Here is a 19,945-nt window from a genome sequence, read left to right on the forward strand (position 1 = left end):
GACGTTCTCTGTCTTCCAAGCAATAGAATTAAGATTCCGCGAATTTCTATTGCTTCTTACTGTGCAAGCTCATCTGTCGTTGTCATTCTTTTGATCAAGCTTTTCCCTCTGATAGCCACCCCCTTTCTTGTTGTTGTATTAATTATTATCTATAAAAACCATTGTTTCTTGGTCGTTTTCCTTTTCGCTTTCTTTCTTCTTCTTTTTCTTGGATATGCAACATGAACTAAGGTCTTACGGGAGGTCAATACCATCAATACTTTTCTTGCTATTAGTAATGATGTCTAGACTTGCAGTTGCTCAACCTATCCTACAAACTACAAAGGCTTCTTATGATGGCAAATCATCTTTAACCATTACTCAAAAGGTCCAGGAGTCGGCTGGTATCCAGCCTGGATTGTATTTGGGTGACAAGTGAGTTTGTTGCTTCTTGGCTTTCTTTGGTCCAATCTATATTTATGCTTTTATTATTATTATATTTAATTACAGGTGGTTTTCAGAAGCAATGGATCAGCCACCCCACCACTCCGTTCCATCACTTCCGTACGAGTATCCCCAGAAATCATTCATTTCATTCGTCTTACATAAAGCAACAAGCCCTTCTCTACAGAAACGTTCAATTGGACCACCTTTCTCTTCGGCCTCACATAATACACCAGCGTTTAACGTTATACATGTGATAGCAGGTGTTCTAGGTGGACTGGGGGCAACACTTGTTGGAGTTACCATGTTCTTGATGTGCCGCAAGAAGCGCAAGAAGAGGGATAATTCTCTCGATATTGAATCTAAGCCTGTCACGCCAGCACCATCCATTCCTTCCAATAATTTAAAAGGAACCAGTTCCTCGTCTTCTGCCTCAACCTGTCCCACTGATCGTTTTGATCAATTTGCAATCGACTTTTGTTATGAAGAACGCCAACAGGCCAGTACCCACAATTCAATATCTTCGTGCACAACTTTACCAGCCGAGATTGATCTTTCTGATGATCCCGTCAGTCCGTCGATGCAGCAACATCGTCTCCAGTACCTTATTCTTCAGCAGCAGTTAAAATCCCAGGCAGCTTCAAGTTCTCGTCCTAACGCCACCAAACCACCACCGCCATATCACCCATGATCATTTCCGAGTCAATATGTGCTACTTATTAACACACATTATTGGAATATCCTTCAATATCCTTATTCACTTGTATATAGCCACCTACATCTCCCTATTACAGCCCCCTCTTTCACGCACAGACAAAAAAAAAAGACATGTGTGCGTGTGTAGAAAGTGCGTCATTTATATTTCTTTGTATTGAATAGAAATGCTGGAATATCCCAACAATTCACACAAATGCGCTTTTGCTCTTTGGCTCCATATTTCGTTCATCTTTTAAAGTTTATTTGTATATTCATGTAACCACAAATGGATATCTTGAGTCGATATTTATATATACATATTGGTGTGTGTGAGTGTATGATAGAGAGAGAGAGAGAGAGAGAAAGAGAGCATATTTGGTTATTTTATAATTAATCAAAAACACACACATATATATATATACTTTAGAGGAAAGAAAGATCTCCAAAATCCCGGCCTTCCATTCAGGAATAAAAACCACAAATAAATAAATAGAAATCGTGTTTTTACTCTTTTTTATTTTTATTTTTATTTTTATTTTTATTTTTATATTTCTTACCATTCACTGAAAAAAAATAAGATCGGCACAATCCCGTAAAAAGTATACCCGCGTTATTCAGCCATCTTTGTCATGCTTAATAGCCAATTGTATGTCAGCAAACATTGAGATCAACGCAACTCTGTATATAAGGTGTCTCACAAAGGTGTTCAATAGCGTAATAAGCAGAAAATGGATCTCACATATGTAACCTAATATTGACCCTACCTTTCTTACCCTGAAAAGTTTGTAATATACTTGATCTCTTCATACAACACAATCTGTGTGCTTAATTTGCTTTGGTTTATAAAGCAGAAAAGAAAATGAATTCAATATAGCCGATTGAAATTTACAGTCCTCCTAGAGCATATGGAATAAGTATTACTTAATACTATATTATACCTAGAATATTAACTTCACAAGAACCAGGTTATCAAAACGAGCTCTTTTTCTGTTAACAATCAAACAACTTCACTACAGCATCAAAGCTAAATTACCAGTGCAAAGAACACGCAAAAAAAAGGCGTCACATGTATGCATGTGAAAAAAGGATTGCCCTTATTCAGGACTTCATCGATCGAACACCGATGCAATATTATCCAATAATCGATGATTATCGAGAATTTTTCATACTCAAAAAGTGTGGAGTAAAAAAAACCCCCTTTTATAACATTAGTCAAGTTCAAAAGAGAGATACGTTTCTTCTTCTTCTTCTTCATCAATTCTCTTCTCTTTTGAATTGTGATAGTCATGCTCAGAACCGCAACTCTCATCTCTGCTGCCACCCTGAAGAAGGCTAGCCCTCTGGCTGCCGTGCGCGCCTATTCCTCTGCTGGCTCTCCTGGAATCATGAACTTTGGTCTCAGCGAAGAACAAAAGTCTATTCAGGAGCTTGCCCGCAAGTTCACCGTTGATGAAATTATCCCTGTTGCCGCTGAACACGATGTTACAGGAAAATATCCTCTTGGTGAGTATATTTAAAATAAAGAAGCATGTATGGCTTGGATTTCTAAAATAATAATAATTATTATAATTGATCTTTCTACTAGACATCATCAAGAAGGCATGGGAGCTCGGTTTGGTCAACACCCACGTTGAGTCTAAATATGGCGGCATGGAGCTTGGTGTTATGGACAGTGCTATTATTTCTGAGGAGCTTGCTTATGGCTGCAGTGGTAAGTGAATCCCGGACTTTGGTATAAATTATCAGCCAGCTCACGACGCGCGTAGGTATCCAGACTGCCATCGAGGCCAACAACTTGGCAGAGGCACCCCTTGTGGTAGCTGGTAACGACTTTCAGAAGAAGAAATATCTCGGTCGCATGACAGAAGCTCCTTTGATGGCTTCATATGGTGTTACTGAACCCGGCGCTGGCTCCGACGTGGCTGGTTTGCGTACTACTGCTGTAAAGAAGGGTGACTCTTGGGTTCTTAACGGCCAAAAGATGTGGATTACCAACTCTGGCTATGCCAACTGGTTCTTCGTTCTCGCACGTACTGATGCTGATGCTGCCACCGGTAAGGCCTTCACTGGTTTCATTGTCGATGCCGATACTCCCGGAATCCAGGTCGGACGCAAGGAGATCAACATGGGTCAGCGTGCCTCAGATACTCGTGGTGTTACTTTTGAAGACGTCGTCGTCCCTCAGGAGAACGTTTTGGGTAGCCCTGGACAGGGTTTCAAGATTGCCATGGGTGCCTTTGACATTACACGTCCCTTGGTTGCTGCTGGTGCCGTTGGTCTCGCCCGTCGTGCTATGGAAGAAGCTACTCGTTACTCCCTTGAACGTAAGACCATGGGCAAGCCTATCTTCAACCACCAGGCAGTTTCATTTATGCTGGCAGACATGGCGTAAGTGGCTTTTTGTAGATATATAATTATGGTTTATTGATATTTGTGTGGGCCTGTATAGTATTGGTGTTGAAAGCGCAAGAATGATGGTTTACCGCTCTGCGTGCATGCGTGACAATGGCGAGAGAAACACATGGCACGCCAGTATCGCCAAGGGTAATTAAAGCGTTTTTTTTTTTTTTTTTTTTTTAAAAAATGACTATTTTTGTTTTATTCATTTTAACTAAACTGCGCTTATGTACAGCTCTTGCCAGTGAGGTTGCCAACAAGTGTGCCGCCGACGCTGTCCAGATCTTTGGTGGCAACGGTTTCAACACTGAATATCCCGTTGAAAAGCTGATGCGTGATGCTAAGATCTTCCAGATTTACGAGGGAACTTCCCAGATTCAGAGACTTGTTATTTCCAGAGGTCTTGCTGATATGGCCAAGTCTGGTGCAAGTGCCCTAGGTGGCTTCTAAGTAATATTACTTATTTACGGCATTACTCAATTATCCGTTTATTCAGCCAAAAAGAGATAATAGAATTCTCTGACATTTATATACATATTTTATTGATATGCCTCCTATTCCCTTTTTTTTATATATTTTATTTTGTAAATGTTTTGTTTCTCTTTGTAAATGAAACCCCTTGATATTTCATCGCAAAATATGATAATTGTTGTCTGCATCAACATCCTCAAATTGAATGACTGGACCTTTGTAGCCTTTCTAAAATACATTACCCGCTCAGTGTCTGATATTTTTATTTTTTATTTTTTATTTTTTATTTTCAAATCTTTTTGACTCTCAATTCTTACCTTTTGAGCTACAACCGAATACCAAGACATATAGGTCTTGTGAGTTTCATTTTCTTTACGCATATCCTCTACGGCTGTATCTAATTCTTTTTCGGTAATTAACTTTTGCCGGATCCATTTTTGCCTTGATCCCTGTACTGTCTTCTCCCAATACTCGGCAAGCAAACTACCGACTGCATCACCAAATTTTCCAACGGGTGTGTGTGTATGCTCTATTCTCATTTCCATTAATTGACTTATGGAAGCAATTCGATTTGGTAACGGGTTTTGTTGACTCGGCGAGGGGGTTGTAGGTGATCCAGGTGGGGAATATGATCTAGAAGATGTGTTGACCACTAGACCTTTATTTGAGTACATATTTTCTTATTTTCTTATTTATATATTTATTTATTGAAAGGTATTTATTATCAAGCTTCTTACATTTCATAATAGTTTTCATACCAGGCCCAGCATCAATGAGATCCGCATAGGCTTCTGTACATTCAAGATATGCACCCTTCTTCATCACTCTAACCAACTCATTTAAGATCTTGTCCCAATACTCATCTGGAACAAAATCTGTCATTGATCGGATAAACACAAAGTCAAATTGATTGTCTTGATAAGGAAGCGGCAATTCTGTAATGTCGATTCTTTGATATACTATGTTCTTTGACCTTGATCTACTCGAAAAAGAAAATACATTGTCAACAATCATATGGTTGTTGTTACTGCTATTTTTTTTTAGCTATCCTCACTTTGACGGCAATGCACTCTTGTCAGCATCGATGCCTGTGAAATAAGATAATTTATACTTTGTTGCCATATCCTAAGGAGTATCGTGGTCGTACTTGGTTAGTTAACACGAGTGATCCACAATACTTCTCCTGATATGCTTAATATGTAGTTCTTTACCGATGTCCAGAAACCTGATCCACATCTTCAAAGAAAATGTCAGAAAAAGAAAGTATAAAAAAAGTTTATATTTATGTGTATTCGTTTTACCCTATATCCAATACTTCACACCCTCCAGCCTGTAACTGACGCTGAAGTGGGGCTTTAAAATCCCTGATAATCATGATTTTGTTTTCTCGATGAGTAATGTTCAACCTGGAACTAAATCAGCTTGATGATTGCACTTTTACCCTTTAAATGCCAGCTTTAAGGCATTGTGTCTTACACCATCCCGCTCAATGTCTTCAATAGAATTGGGTGCGGGTCTGTAGCTCTTTGTGTCTTTTGTACTCGAAAGAAGCTTAGAAATGAAGTAACTGGTGCGACTCGTCGAAGGAGCAACTGGCTTAAGTGCTTTTGAAACCATAGTAGAGTTTTTTTTTAAAAAAAAAAGGGAAGAGAGAAAATTTACAGGCACGGAAACTAAATACAGATATATTTATATTTATATTGATAATGGTATAAATGACGAGTATAGAAAAAGAGAGGTTTATAGGAGTCAACAGGAGTGCCAAAGAAGCTTCCATCTCTACTGCTATACTATATATTTTATAGAATATTTCCTTTTTAAAAAACCTGGTGACGTACGACATACAATGTTGTAGTCTGTGGCAAAGTTTTGGAGTTAGTTTTTCAGGTCACCTTGAATCCTTGTAGAACGATGGCACAGTGAAACATAAGACAAATTAAGCTATTTGTAATGATGTTGCTATAGCAACAGAGTGTCTTGGTCTCATACTAGTCAACACTAAAAGCTAAATACTAAGCCAAGCAAAGACATTTTGCAGGAATCCCAAGTACGATAGCTTGAGAAGCTTATATACTTAACATTTTGTATAACTCTTACATTTTTATATATTTATAAAGAACGTCCAACTGAGAATATTTATCCTACAAATACAACACCACAATTGAGATCAAATACCGCATTCGTTTGATACTATGTATTTACAGGACATCAACTAGTATTGTAGAATTTAAGTTGGTTTGAATATGAAAAATGAATTAACTATAAAACCATCAAGTAAACTTTAAAACAAGCTATGATATGTATAATTATTCAATATTAACTTGATCAAAGCAAAAGTAAAAGACTGTAAAGTAGAAGTAAAGTATAGTTTTTATTGTGAAATAATGGTATTTATTCAACAAAACCAAATAATTAAAAGAGGTTTTTATATATCTATGTACATGTATAATAATTCGTATTTAAAAAAAGCTATTTACAAATTCTTAAGATCAATCTTTCCAACTGGCTGTTTACCAGTCAAACCACCTAATCCCATATCAGGTTGCTCGGCAATATGGCTTGCAGTACCACCAGTATTAAGAGGATGTGGTGCGGAAGCCTTGCCTCTTTGGCCATCAGGAGTGTTTTCTTCACCATGTTCGGCACCATTGGTAGAGTTGGAAACAGGAGGAGAGTTGTGATGGTTGTTGACTTCATGACCAGCAGTGGCACCAGCAGCACCAAGAACAGCACCTTCAGCACCATGCTTCAATCCAGAATGGTCACGGTTATCCTGAAGACCACGGTCAGTAGAATGGGGATGCTCGCTATCCAGAACGCCTCTGTGATGATCGCCATTGTGATGACCCATGTGCTTGTTAGCTTCATACTCACCAGTGCCCAAAGCAGCGCCTTCAGCTCCATGCTTCAATCCAGAATGATCGCGGTTATCATGAAGGCCTCGGTCAGTAGAATGGGGATGCTCGCTGTCAAGAACGCCTCGGTGATGATCGCCATTGTGATGACCCATGTGCTTGTTAGCCTCATAAGCACCAGCACCTAAGGCAGCACCTTCGGCTCCATGCTTCAATCCGGAATGATCATTGTGATGGCTGTAAGTTTCAGGATCATTGTTGTGATGGCTGGCCTGTTCACGGACACGCTGGAAACCTTCAACATTGGAATTGCTAGGGAGACGATCTTGGCGGCCAGTGTATCTGAGACCAGAGTTTTCATAATCAGGATTGCCTTCAAAAGAGCCACGGTGACCATTTTCAAGATGCTTGTTGGCTTCATACGCACCAGCACCAAGAGCTGCACCTTCAGCACCATGTCGCAGACCAGAGTGAGGATCATTGGAAGCATTGTTGTGGTGGTCAAAAGGAGTGTTCTTGTAACCAGTACCATCAATTGGAGCACCATCGGGGACACGGCCAGCGCCAGAGTGAATACCATTGTTCTGATTGTGCATGTGCTTGTTGGCCTCATGAGAAGCGAGACCACCAAGGCCAGCACCTTCAGCACCATGTCGCAGATCAGAGTGAGGATCATTGGAAGCAGTGTTGTGGTGGTCAAAAGGAGTGTTCTTATAACCAGTACCATCAATTGGAGCACCATCGGGGACACGGCCAGCGCCAGAGTGAATACCATTGTTTTGGTTGTTCATGTGCTTGTTGGCTTCATAAGCACCAGCACCAAGAGCTGCACCTTCAGCACCATGTCGCAGACCAGAGTGAGGATCATTGGAAGCATTGTTGTGGTGGTCAAAAGGAGTGTTCTTGTAACCAGTACCATCAATAGGAGCACCATCGGGGACACGACCAGCGCCAGAGTGAATACCATTGTTCTGATTGTTCAAGTGCTTGTTGGCCTCATGAGAAGCGAGACCACCAAGGCCAGCACCTTCAGCACCATGTCGCAGACCAGAGTGAGGATCATTGGAAGCAGTGTTGTGGTGGTCAAAAGGAGTGTTCTTATAACCAGTACCATCAATTGGAGCACCATCGGGGACACGGCCAGCGCCAGAGTGAATACCATTGTTTTGGTTGTTCAAGTGCTTGTTGGCTTCATACGCACCAGCACCAAGAGCTGCACCTTCAGCACCATGTCGCAGACCAGAGTGGGGATCATTGGAAGCAGTGTTGTGGTGGTCAAAAGGAGTGTTCTTGTAACCAGTACCATCAATTGGAGCACCATCGGGGACACGGCCAGTGCCAGAGTGAATACCATTGTTTTGGTTGTTCATGTGCTTGTTGGCTTCATAAGCACCAGCACCAAGAGCTGTACCTTCAGCACCATGTCGCAGACCAGAGTGGGGATCATTGGAAGCAGTGTTGTTGTGGTCAAAAGGAGTGTTCTTGTAGCCAGTACCATCAATAGGAGCACCATCGGGGACACGACCAGCGCCAGAGTGAATACCATTGTTCTGATTGTGCATGTGCTTGTTGGCCTCATGAGAAGCGAGACCACCAAGGCCAGCACCTTCAGCACCGTTTCGCAGACCAGAGTGAGGATCATTGGAAGCATTGTTGTGGTGGTCAAAAGGAGTGTTCTTGTAACCAGTACCATCAATAGGAGCACCATCGGGGACACGACCAGCGCCAGAGTGAATACCATTGTTTTGGTTGTTCATGTGCTTGTTGGCCTCATGCGAAGCGAGACCACCGAGACCAGCACCTTCAGCACCATGTCGCAGACCAGAGTGGGGATCATTGGAAGCAGTGTTGTGGTGGTCAAAAGGAGTGTTCTTATAACCAGTACCATCAATTGGAGCACCATCGGGGACACGACCAGCGCCAGAGTGAATACCATTGTTTTGGTTGTGCATGTGCTTGTTGGCCTCATATGCACCGACACCAAGAGCAGCACCTTCAGCACCGTGTCGCAGACCAGAGTGGCTGTTTTGATTGTGATCTGATAAGGTTGCGTTATTAAGATTGGAGTTGGTGTTTGTGTCGAGACCAGTGCTATGGTGATTGCCTTGGCTAAGATAGGCTTCATCGTTACTCTCGAGAATACCGGCACCTAATGGATGTGGGCCACCGATAGAGTTACGCTTTCCGCTGCCAAGAGGATTGTTGTTGGTTGATGAAGAGTTTTGAAGAAGATCGCGGACAGCTTGTCGTGTTGAGTGGCGGATATTGGTAGCTTGTGCCTGATATCCTTCGCCCTGGGTAGGTGGGGACTGACGAGGGCTACGTGATCTGCCGGTCCAAGTAGGGTTGTGTTTGATCCAATCAGAAGCGTATTGTTCTGAACGACTGAAGAGAGTAGACTCATCTAAAAGTGCTCCTGAGTCCTTAAGAGAGAGATATGCCTTGTAAGCGCATGCTCTTGAGAGAGCATTGGTGTCTTGAGGGTAGGTTTTGTTGTTTCCGAAGAAGCTTTCGTGGTCTTGAGAGAAGTGGGACATATTTAAAAGATATAGTATAGTAAAGTAAAATAAGGTAGATAATGAAGAATCAAAATTTCTGAATTCTGTCAGTTGTATTTATACCTTATTGTCTTATAGTTGTCTTATAGGATAGATTCTGTAAGTTGAACCTTTTTGGAGTAAATGGACTTTATAAAGTGAGCGTAGAATGATATCATGATTTAGAGCATTACGTTTGTCAAAAAAGGTACGACTTATCCAAAGCTATGACGATCGGCTTTAACATTTCACAGCCCGATCACGAAAGAAGTTAAAGGAATGAAAGGACGGGTTTGGGTTGATTTAAATCCAATTTTTTTTCTTTTTGAATATAATAACCATGTATGGATTAAATTACATTATATACACTACATATATTGCTTTACTCTACTCTACTTTAATGCATTTTGCCAGTAAAGGAATCAAGAAGGATAGGTGATGTATTAAGCCATAGTGAACAAAAATTGCTCTTCTGCTCTGTCCCCTTAACATTTGTATCAGGCTATGATCTTGTCCTGTTCCTTTAAACTGGCTTTACTGGTGTTTTACAATTGAGTAGTCGCGGGCAATAAATTGTTTTACTTTACTTTACTTTTCTTTTCTTTTTCTTTTTTTTTCTTCTTCTCTTCACCACAAGTCTCCGCAAGCCCCTTCTTCTTCAAAGCCAATTTGTGGATCCTTTAAAATATATATATATACAAGACAACGCTGGTTTTTAATATTCCAAAGTCTTGGTTTATGATTGGCTCTAAAAACACACCTGTTTGAGTCCATGCTCGATCAGTGGACTATAGTCCTTGATAGATCCAGCTGCAAGACGATCAGTAAGATCCTTAATTGACCTATCTTCCGTTGGGCATTGGCTATCTTGGGCTAAGATATCACGATTTGGCATGGCCTCCAAGGATCGCATATGAGCAACAAAACTATTGTTATAGCTATCAATTGATTTCTTGAGCTCTGTGTATGCCTCATCGTATAGTGCCTGTAAACGGTCATCGTCATTTTTGTGGTATGTTGATTGATCTGTCGTTTGACGGAGAATAGACTGAGGGCAACAGAGCCTTTTTTTCAATCGGATCTAATAGGTTAGAGCCACCATAATGACGGTAAGTATATTCACAAGCATAATAGTTTTGCTTTTTTTTCTCCCTCTTATATCATTGAGTTAACTATCAACAATATACTTGCTTCGGTTACGTTTTCGGGCATAGGAGTAGCTGCAAATGGGACTAAAGAATTACGCTGTGTGTGACGATGAGGAGAATAAACACATGATGAATGGCCAACTTGATCACGATGACGATGCTTTAAGAGAGGTGCCATTAGGAAAGAAAAGAAGAAAAAGTCAACAAGAAAAATAAAGGAAAATAAAATAACACAAAAGAAGAAAAGAGAGAAGAAAAGAGGTGGTAGTAGTTCCAATAAATAGCCTTTTGACTTCTGTATGTCTTATTTAATATGTCAATATAAATATGCACAATATTTATTTAGTACTTCCGCATTACATTTCCTATTCTTAATATATAGAAAGAGAGATCTTGTTTCCAGTTAGATGTGACGTGAGCACAGACATCTTTATCAAGAATATGTCCTGTAACTGTCATTTTAGATCAAAGAAACTTTGTATTAATTGGTTTTCCCACCCTCAAACAAACCCAAACTAGCGTGTCATTCGATCTATTAAGATCATATGAACCATACATATTTCTGTCGGATACGTTCTCATTGAATCATACCGCTCTCATTAAGTTTTATTAATTCTATTACTATTACTTCTTTATAATTATAATTAACACTAATGTACAATACAATACAATACAATACATATAATACAAGTTACTTATACAACACTCTTAAGCTCTTTGTTTTCCTTTGCCTTTGCCTTTGTCTTTGCCTTTATCATTCTTTGGCTCCTCGATTTCTTCTACCTTTTCATCATTAGCATCATCATCATCCTTGACCTGTTCAAACTTCTCGCGCACTTTAGAGTAATGTGCCAATTCTGTAGCCGAAACACTCGGAATTAATTCCTCCAGAGCCTTCACAAAGTCCACTTCCTCAACCTGGACAACAATGTCCTCAGGTGTTGCAAGGTGAGACAGGTAGTATTGAGCTGTCACAACATCAGGAAGTCCCTTCCGTTTTTCTTTGTTAAGCTCTTTCACCTTGTCCTCGATTGTATCTGCCACACGGGTCATGGCCTTCAGCATGGCATCTGAACACAAGGCGTAAAAGTCGGCACCTGTGTAATGGAAAGGACATTTTTCAGCGACCCGCGCAAGATCAAGATCTGGATGTAAACGAAACCTTTTTTTTTAAGAAAAAAAAATTAATACACAGTCTTTGTTTTTGAAATCGTTAACATAAAATAAAATGACAATTACTTTCTGGAAAGGGCCTGGATAATACGGAGCTGCGATTCATGGGTTTCACTGACACCAAGATAAAGCAACTTGTCAAAACGACCGGGTCGCAAAAGGGCCGGGTCCAACAAATCAGGTCTGTTGGTGGCGCCAATGACAAACACATCTCCTACACCGGCTTCTTCTCCACCTTCACTCATGCCATCCAGTTCGGCTAGCATCTGACTCACAATACGATCCATCACACCACCAGAATCGCCCTTTTCTCCACGCTTAGGGGCAACCGAATCCAGCTCGTCAAAAAAGATAACACACGGCTTGGCATCTCGTGCCCGCTGGAATACTCGGCGCACATTGGCCTCAGACTCACCAATATACATATTAAGTAGTTCAGGACCCTTGACTGAAAAGAAATTGAGTGAACACGAGGTAGCAATTGCCTTGGCCAATAGAGTCTTTCCCGTTCCAGGAGGGCCATAAAGTAGAATTCCGCTCCGTTTCTTGAGACCTGAACCAAACAGCTCGGGGTGTTCAAGAGGTAACTGGATAGTATCCAGAATGTCATCCTTAACATTGGCAAGACCTCCGACATCATCCCAGGTAACATTAGGAATCTATCAAATTGTTTAGTTGACTTTAGTTATTTGGGCAATTCATTATAACTTGTATATAAATATTCTTTCTACACATTTTGGATCACTTGCCTTGGGTGCTCCGATGGAATCAGAGTAACTGGCCCGTGCTTCGTTGAGTGCACCATCAAAATCTGCAGCTGTCAATGCAACACCTGCTGCCTTGATATCTTGCGTCCTTGCGCCGTTTCTCTCCGCGCCATATCTTTATCATCATCATTATTATTTAAGAAAAAAAAACCCCCCCAAAGCCGGTCAACATTCCCTAAAAAATTAACCGAGACTTGTATGTATGACTTACACTGATTTGTGAATGCGCTGAAGAGCCAATACACCAGTGCGTGCCACTAAATCAACTAGGTCTTTACTGACAAGAGCGGCTGTTTGAGTTGCCAAACTTTTTAGCGATACATCTGGTGCAAGAGGACAGCTACTTGTAAGATTTTTGAGGATTGATAGTCGTGTTTTTTCATCAGGAGCCTAGTATATATATATATACAAAGCAGATTAGATTAGATTAGATTATATGAAAGTAGATAAATTCCAATTGATCTGATATTTTATATATATAGTCTGTAATATGGTTATGTTACCTCCACAGAAACTTCATGTCTAAAACAAGCCAATATACTAGTTGGCAATGCATCAATATCACTTGTAGTAGCTACGACCATAACAGGATATCCTGAACTGGTGTAGGCTGAATTGACAGATTTAATACACTCTTGTAAGACCGTTGCCAATAAAGGTTCTATTATACAATATGTTAGTTAATACAGAGTCCCTCTCCTTGCACATACTCAATAATATTGTTATATTTTTTTTACCTTGCCCGGTTTCTACTACTGCTGTTTTACGTGCAAGTGCCTCGATACCTCTTACAAGCACAATACAAGGAGCCAGCGCAGAAGCCTTTTCAAACTTTGCTCGCATGTGAGCCTCAGTCTTTGCATCTGTTTCTGATACGACATCATATGTTGCGAATTCAAACAGGTGCACACCTAGTGCCTCGGCAACCTGTTTTACCATGGTAGCTTTGCCTCCACCGCGTGGACCTAGTAATAATACGTTACAGGATAGTTCAAAATCTCTGCCTAGAGGATGAAGTGACGAAGAAACGAGTTCATGCAGATTACAATATGCACTAGTAGATGAACGCTCAAGTGGTAACTGCGACAGGAAATCATAATAGCGCGAGAGATGGCCTGCTGGAATACGAGACTGCTCAACACCTGTCTGGATCATCTTTGTCTGACTAGGGATTATCTTGCGTCCGTGACCATAATAAGATGGATGGACACCGTTAGATTCTGTAGGTTCTTCAAGACTGGTTACTTTGAAGTAAGCTAGTGTTGTGGGTTTACGAACAAAAGCATCCGCTTGTTCATCCTCTTCCTTTGGTCTCAGCCTAGCATTCTCTTCATCTAAAGGAATGGCAAGTATATCGCCTTTACATACGATCCTTTCGCGTACTTCAAACCACTGTTTGAGAGCCTCTAAGAAAGCTGTCTGAAGAGATTTGTCCATAGATGAAGGAGATGCGATTCTAGCTATAGTAACTGCACTAGCCATAGGCGGGTTAGGGTTAACTGTGAGACGGGTAATGGTCACTACGTGATCCTCCATAGAAGAAGGGGGTAGAGGTAGCCCAAGATTAAAATAAAGTATGGGCGATAGAAACAAAACGTCAAGATCACTATGATCCGAAACACAAAAAAATGGGTTTATGAGTATTTTTTAATTATACAGTAAGCTCAAGCCAACCACCCATATAATAATAATGATAATAAAAAGAACAAAGGACATCAACACAAACACACACACACACACACACATATATATATATATATATATACCTTTTTGCTTGTTCCTGATTGTTGTCAATACCATAAATGCGACAAAGTCGGGACTTGCTGCTGTCGTTGGCTGCAACTAGTACCCAGTCACCGCTAAATACTCCACAACGACCAAGATCCTTGATGTTAACAAACACTCTACTTTCAGTGTCTTCTGTTATTGGAGGTATAGGAAACAGGCGTGACTCAGGCCAGGTGGCAGGTAATATCTGCACCCTAAATTCCTGAGGAACTGCCAGCTCTGGCGAATTATGTATATCAAGCAAATTGAGTGTTGACATTGCCAAGACATGTTCTTCTGTCTTTTGGGTTTCTGGTTCCTGAGACGCAAGATCCACAACAAATATATCTGTAGTCTCTGTGGTACGCATATATCCTTGCTGAACAGGATTTGACATGAGGATCTTGAAGTTATAATCTCCAAAGTTATAGATACCACCAGATCGAATCAACAGATTTGGTTGACTAAACAATGCACCTAATCCCTGTTGATCTATAAGATCCAAATGTTTGGGTCAGTGTATCGTTCAGATGTACTTTCTCCTTTTTTTTAAAAAAAAAAGAAAAATAATCATAATCAAAAGCTTGCCTTGCTGTGCAAAGGTATAGGAAGGAGTATCCAGGGCTGCAACAATCAACTCGTCAAGTTCAATCAACTGTACAGATTCGATGCTTATAGACCACTCGTCTTCTTCTTCTAGACGACAGCCTTGGCCATATACTGATTTGAGTAGTTGTATGCCAGCATAGACAGTATTGATATCCTCTTCTTCTGAGAGGGTGGCTAGGGCCAGGAACGATGGTTGAGAAAAGGATGGTATTTCTGTGGGTGCTTGGGTGCTCAGGGACGGAACGGAAATAGAGACCGGAGAGACTATATAATTTATATTACACACAAAATCAAGTTGAGTCAGCAGGAATGGAGAATGAGAAAAAAAAGTGTGTGTGTTGGTCTTTACCATTACTGTTGGAATCTCCACGCAGAGCCTTCCACAAGTCTTTTGAAACAGATACTGTTTGTGTGTTTGTCGAGTCAGAGGGTCTTAAGGTCGCTACAAGGGTAGGCATCGAGTACAAGAAAAAGCAAAAAAAAAAAAGGGTAAAAAGGTGCAAAAGGAAAGAGAGAGGAAAAGAGAAATAGAGATGGTTATTTGCGGGGAAAGTTATATTGACCCATCTCCGCTTCAAACAAGCCAAAAAAAAAGAGTGAAGATTTGAAAGCTACTTTTACTTTCTTATGACACGCCAAAGATCAGTTATACAATATATGAGTGATAAACAGAAGAGGAACTTCGCTTCTATCTGTTTAGTTTTCTCTTGCATTGTTTCTATAATATAGCTTTTAGGGTTCAATTATTAGCCAATGAGAGCCACTATAGAGAAATATTCTTGAATCTTTCTTTTAAAATCGCTTTTGCTTTTGCTCTTGCTTTTTGTGCTTGCCACTCTCAAGAACCAGTCAAAGGACACCATTTTTATTTATATATAATCTAATAAAAAGGTTAAGCCGAAAACTTATTGGCATTTTTTATGACTCCCCTGTTTTTAATATACACTCTTTCCGGAAATTATTGGTGCAAAAATAAAAATCAATTTGGTGCACAAACAAAAATAAATTTGGTGCAAAAATAAAAAATTATTGGTGCAAAAATAAAAAATTATTTGGTGCAAAAATGGAATGCACCAAATGCACCAAAAAAGATGAATTAAGGTGCTCTTCAGCGATCTCGGTATAATTATTTTGGTTATAAGAAAAAAACGGGAAACTACAAATAAAGTAGAGAGACTGCTTTTTATAGTAATCATGCTATACAGCCATAGATTTTGTTCCAAAATTTGATGCTAATTGTATGATTTGATTGGTGAAAAACTTTGGGAAACTACTTGGTAAAATTATATTGAAAAAACGCTGATATAATTAGGAATGATAGGACTAATTGCAGCCTGCTAAAATAGCTATTCATTTTTGGTGGCTTTCTTTAATAAATATCTTTATATATCTTTTATCTTTGTTCTTGTAATATTTGCATAGAAGTTTCTTTTTTTAAGAAGTCGATAATATTGAGCATAATTTTATCTTTACTAAAGTTAATTTCAGATAGTAAGCAAAGATATTGTTGTTTATTTTGAATATTTTAAAAGTAAAAAGGAGTGAAAAGAGTAGAGCATAAAAAATGAAATTTTTAGAAGACGTTTTAGTAAAACCGTAGTTTAAAGTTACTTTTATTATTTTAGCGTCGCTTTGAGTTATACCGAGTAGTTTCCCCTGCAAATTCGCGCGTAAAACTACTTGGAATTAACAATTTTCGGAAAGTAATTCATAATTTTTTGGTGTATAATTACTATATTTAGATAAAACTTTTCTTTATCACATAATTTTGAATTATACCGAGACCGCTGAAGAGCACCTTTAAGCAGAGAAATGGTAAAAAATTGCACCAAATTTTATCTTTATTTTTGCACTAAATAATTTTTTATTTTTGCACCAATAATTTCCGGAAAGAGTGTATATGATATATATTCAGGGTTATATTTGATCTGTTGTACTTTGAAACACAAAGTTTATATTCACGTGGTATTTGTGTCTTTTCTGATGAAATGGTCTTTTGCTAGCAATTTATATATATTTGTCCGCTACTTTTAGATATTAAGACCTTTGCCTACACACACTAATGATGATAATAATAATATTATAAAGCCACAAAGACTTTTCGGCCAAATGAATGAGAGAGAGAAATCTATAAAGCCATATAAATATCGTTTGTGGGTAAATGACTTATTCTTGTATATTTAATACAAAATATCTTGTCAAGTACAGGTGTTTCAATTACCTAGTTTGAAGAACTTTCGTCTTAACAGGTCGAACATTATCTAGCCAACAGCGATTAAATGAAATTATACAAGACCAAAGAATAATCATAGTCCTATTTTATCACGCTAAGGAAGCTAGAATCTACAAATATTATTAAAATTATGAATCATGAAACCTGAATCTTACAAACTTAAACTCGATTCAAGTAATGTGGTGCATCGTACACTAGGTATTATATCAAATAAATAAGCTTTGTATAATGAATCCTCATTTTGGAGAAAAAGCCTTTCTACTTTGAATAAATGCTCATCTTGAATTTGTACAAGGTAAAAATGAATGGCTACTAATAATATTATATCTAAATAGATTCCTTTTAAAAGAGATGTCTGTGTAGGGTTAATGATATTTGAAAAGCAAATAAATTATACATCTAGTTAGATATTGGCTTTATTAACAAATCAGTCTCAGCTCTAACTCAAAGCTGTTGTACCTACAGGAGAATATTATCATTTGATTGATAAATAGAAGCACCATGCGTACCGTATGTAGCGGCAGTCTACTGTTAGCCCAATTTATCAAATAGGAATACCACTTTTTTTTATTTATTTATTGTTCATTGCTGGAAGAAGACATTAAAATTCTCACAATACATTCCTACATATAATAATAATTTACAATAGGATAAAGTTGACTTTAAAGAGGTAAAACCTCCTCCCTCCCAAGAAAAGCCAAAATAATAATCGACACTTATATTGCAAGAATTGCTGTAATTTTCAAAAGAAAGGTTCACTTTCGCCTCCAAACAAACTCGCCATTTAAAGAGTATCGTATATTTTGAATACTTTTATAACAAACAAAAATTGGACTTTAAAAGCATACTAAAAACGAATATGAACGAAATGCTTGTATTTTCAATATCCATTCAAGAGGAATTGATATTAGAATACCAGTATTTGACTTTGAGTAATTTTACGGAGGTCGAGAATTCAAGTTTTTCATTGTTTTGTTTTGTTTTTATTTATTTTTAGAGATAATGATAGTAGTAGATAAAGACTGCGGAATAATATTAAATAGCTTATTTCTCTATATCAACACACACATATGTATATGTATTATATTGGAGATATCGATAGTAATTTTAAATATCAAAGAAGATACCAGTTTCTAATATTTTCTGTCTATATATCTATTTATACTTTTATTACTTGCTTGTACGTGGTATTCTTTATAGAATAAACTGAAAGAAGTCAAAATATATGCTATGAACAAAGAAGTATAAAGAAAAAAAAATATGTGTTTTCCAATTATCCAATTTATCCCCTCTCCTTCCCCTTTTTTTATAATTTTAAGATTTTCATATATATAGTTTTTTTTTCATATAATAATAGGTGTGTAAAATATACAGATATAGAACCGACGGGCTTTTATTATTGTTGTGGTCGTTTCGCACTCGCTCTTTTTGACATTTTTTTTTCTTTCTCAATCTCTCTCTCTTGATTTAAGCCATTTCTCTATATCTCATATGAATTACCTGGTCATGGACAGATGTACTGAAACAGCAGCCCACGATTTGGCAGAAGTACGAAAGTTGATTGAAGGAATGAATGCACTTGTCAACAGTCAAGCACTCCAACAACAACACCAGCAACAACAGGCTCAGCAGCAACAACAACAACAACAACAACAGCAGCAGCAGCAGCAGCAGCAACAGCAGCAACAACAACAACAACAACAGCAGCAGCAACAAGCTCAACAACAGCAACAGCAGCAAGCTCAACAGCAGCAAGAGCAATCTATTCAATCTACCTCTAATCAACAACAACAGGATCAAGAACAACAAGATCCCGGATTCTCTTCCCTTTCACTCGATACAAATCCTATAACAAATGACTTGATGTCAGCCTCTCCTGCTCTCGATGCATTATACAAGTGAGAGCTTTATACATCTCTAATCTAGATTCGCTCATTTCCCTTTTATTAAACAATTAGTATACCCACGATGGCTATTCCCACGGCAGGCATTATTGTGGAAGTCAACCATTTGCTGTTCAATCGCACGTCTTATTTTCAGCTAGCACGTAAGAAGAAGGAACATCATCACTTGGGATGGAATGTAATGTGAATTGCGGATTGGGTTTGGTTAGCCGATGCCACGATTGAACCTCTGATCGCCTGGTTGCGTCTCTCGTTCACCGATCACTCTATATCCGGAATGGTCTTACAATACAAAGGTTTCGATGGACTATGGAAATGCCTTTTGAACCGTAAGTCTAAAGAAAAGAAGAAGAAAAACATCAATTTTTATATGTATTCATAATAATAATCATAATACATTGCTTATCAGGTGATGACTCGTTGAAACGTATTTTGAAGCAAAGCCTAAAGGCGAACAGCATGCTTCAGATGAGAGTCCCTCGTGAACAAGACCTCTTGAGCGTAGGTTTTGAATTCTTTTAACCTTTAAGCAACTAATGTATGTGTGTATCTCATGGACTGTATTGATTGTAGTCGGGCTATACCGATAGACGCCTCTTGGCCCTTACAAAACCTAGCGTCTAAAAAAAAGAAAGAAAGAAAAAGAAAAGAAGAAAAACTTCGATTAAGACGACTAGACGACGACTATAGTAAAAAAAAGATAAACCGAACTTCATTCTTCCTCACCTTTCATCACTTACAAGATAATCTCCCCCCTCCCCTACCTTTTTTAAAGCCTTTTCTTCTTCCTTTTTCTTCTTCCTTTCCTATATTTTCTCTTTCTTCTTCTCCTTCTTTCTTTTCTTTATATATATATACACGTATATAAACTCATTCATATATATTTAGCATCATTCAACTGATCCAATTAATTACTTTTATTATTCTTTATATTTTGCAACTAATTTTTTGGTGTGCATTGAAGC

General features: G+C 38.6%; 6 protein-coding genes across 6 annotated transcripts; 3 read left to right on the forward strand and 3 right to left on the reverse strand.

Moving 5' to 3' along the window:
* Positions 1-280: 280 nt before the first annotated feature.
* Positions 281-1,114, forward strand: PHYBLDRAFT_175711 (hypothetical protein; the record flags this gene model as incomplete). Its single annotated transcript, XM_018437553.1, has 2 exons — positions 281-414; positions 490-1,114. 2 exons carry the CDS (start codon positions 281-283, stop codon positions 1,112-1,114), a joined length of 759 nt encoding a protein of 252 aa, XP_018284013.1.
* Positions 1,115-2,368: 1,254 nt separating this feature from the next.
* PHYBLDRAFT_128779 (hypothetical protein) lies at positions 2,369-4,258 on the forward strand. The gene is made up of 5 exons (XM_018429243.1): positions 2,369-2,622; positions 2,705-2,830; positions 2,886-3,507; positions 3,569-3,663; positions 3,752-4,258. The coding sequence occupies exons 1-5, from the start codon at positions 2,406-2,408 to the stop codon at positions 3,964-3,966; spliced, it is 1,275 nt and encodes a 424-aa protein (XP_018284014.1). The 5' UTR covers positions 2,369-2,405; the 3' UTR covers positions 3,967-4,258.
* Positions 4,259-6,340: 2,082 nt separating this feature from the next.
* On the reverse strand, positions 6,341-8,535 carry PHYBLDRAFT_160726 (hypothetical protein; the record flags this gene model as incomplete). Its single annotated transcript, XM_018434241.1, has 2 exons — positions 6,341-7,350; positions 8,511-8,535. 2 exons carry the CDS (start codon positions 8,533-8,535, stop codon positions 6,461-6,463), a joined length of 915 nt encoding a protein of 304 aa, XP_018284015.1. The 3' UTR covers positions 6,341-6,460.
* A 1,413-nt stretch (positions 8,536-9,948) lies between these two features.
* PHYBLDRAFT_80513 (hypothetical protein) lies at positions 9,949-10,696 on the reverse strand. The gene is made up of 3 exons (XM_018443590.1): positions 10,571-10,696; positions 10,140-10,460; positions 9,949-10,057 (listed from the first exon to the last, which is right to left on the reverse strand). The coding sequence occupies exons 1-3, from the start codon at positions 10,589-10,591 to the stop codon at positions 10,007-10,009; spliced, it is 393 nt and encodes a 130-aa protein (XP_018284016.1). The 5' UTR covers positions 10,592-10,696; the 3' UTR covers positions 9,949-10,006.
* A 542-nt stretch (positions 10,697-11,238) lies between these two features.
* PHYBLDRAFT_86149 (hypothetical protein) lies at positions 11,239-14,385 on the reverse strand (the record flags this gene model as incomplete). Its single annotated transcript, XM_018443635.1, has 8 exons — positions 11,239-11,292; positions 11,344-11,689; positions 11,767-12,359; positions 12,432-12,582; positions 12,679-12,857; positions 12,971-13,128; positions 13,205-14,073; positions 14,198-14,385. Coding segments are annotated over 8 exons (2,538 nt in total), but the record flags the coding sequence as incomplete, so codon positions are not given.
* A 4,182-nt stretch (positions 14,386-18,567) lies between these two features.
* PHYBLDRAFT_175717 (hypothetical protein) lies at positions 18,568-19,604 on the forward strand (the record flags this gene model as incomplete). The annotated part of the gene is made up of 6 exons (XM_018437554.1): positions 18,568-18,624; positions 18,871-18,974; positions 19,035-19,123; positions 19,190-19,309; positions 19,390-19,481; positions 19,554-19,604. 6 exons carry the CDS (start codon positions 18,568-18,570, stop codon positions 19,602-19,604), a joined length of 513 nt encoding a protein of 170 aa, XP_018284018.1.
* Between the last annotated feature and the right edge of the window lie 341 nt (positions 19,605-19,945).

Source organism: Phycomyces blakesleeanus (assembly GCF_001638985.1).
Source record: "Phycomyces blakesleeanus NRRL 1555(-) unplaced genomic scaffold PHYBLscaffold_40, whole genome shotgun sequence".
NCBI classification, from domain to species: domain Eukaryota; kingdom Fungi; phylum Mucoromycota; class Mucoromycetes; order Mucorales; family Phycomycetaceae; genus Phycomyces; species Phycomyces blakesleeanus.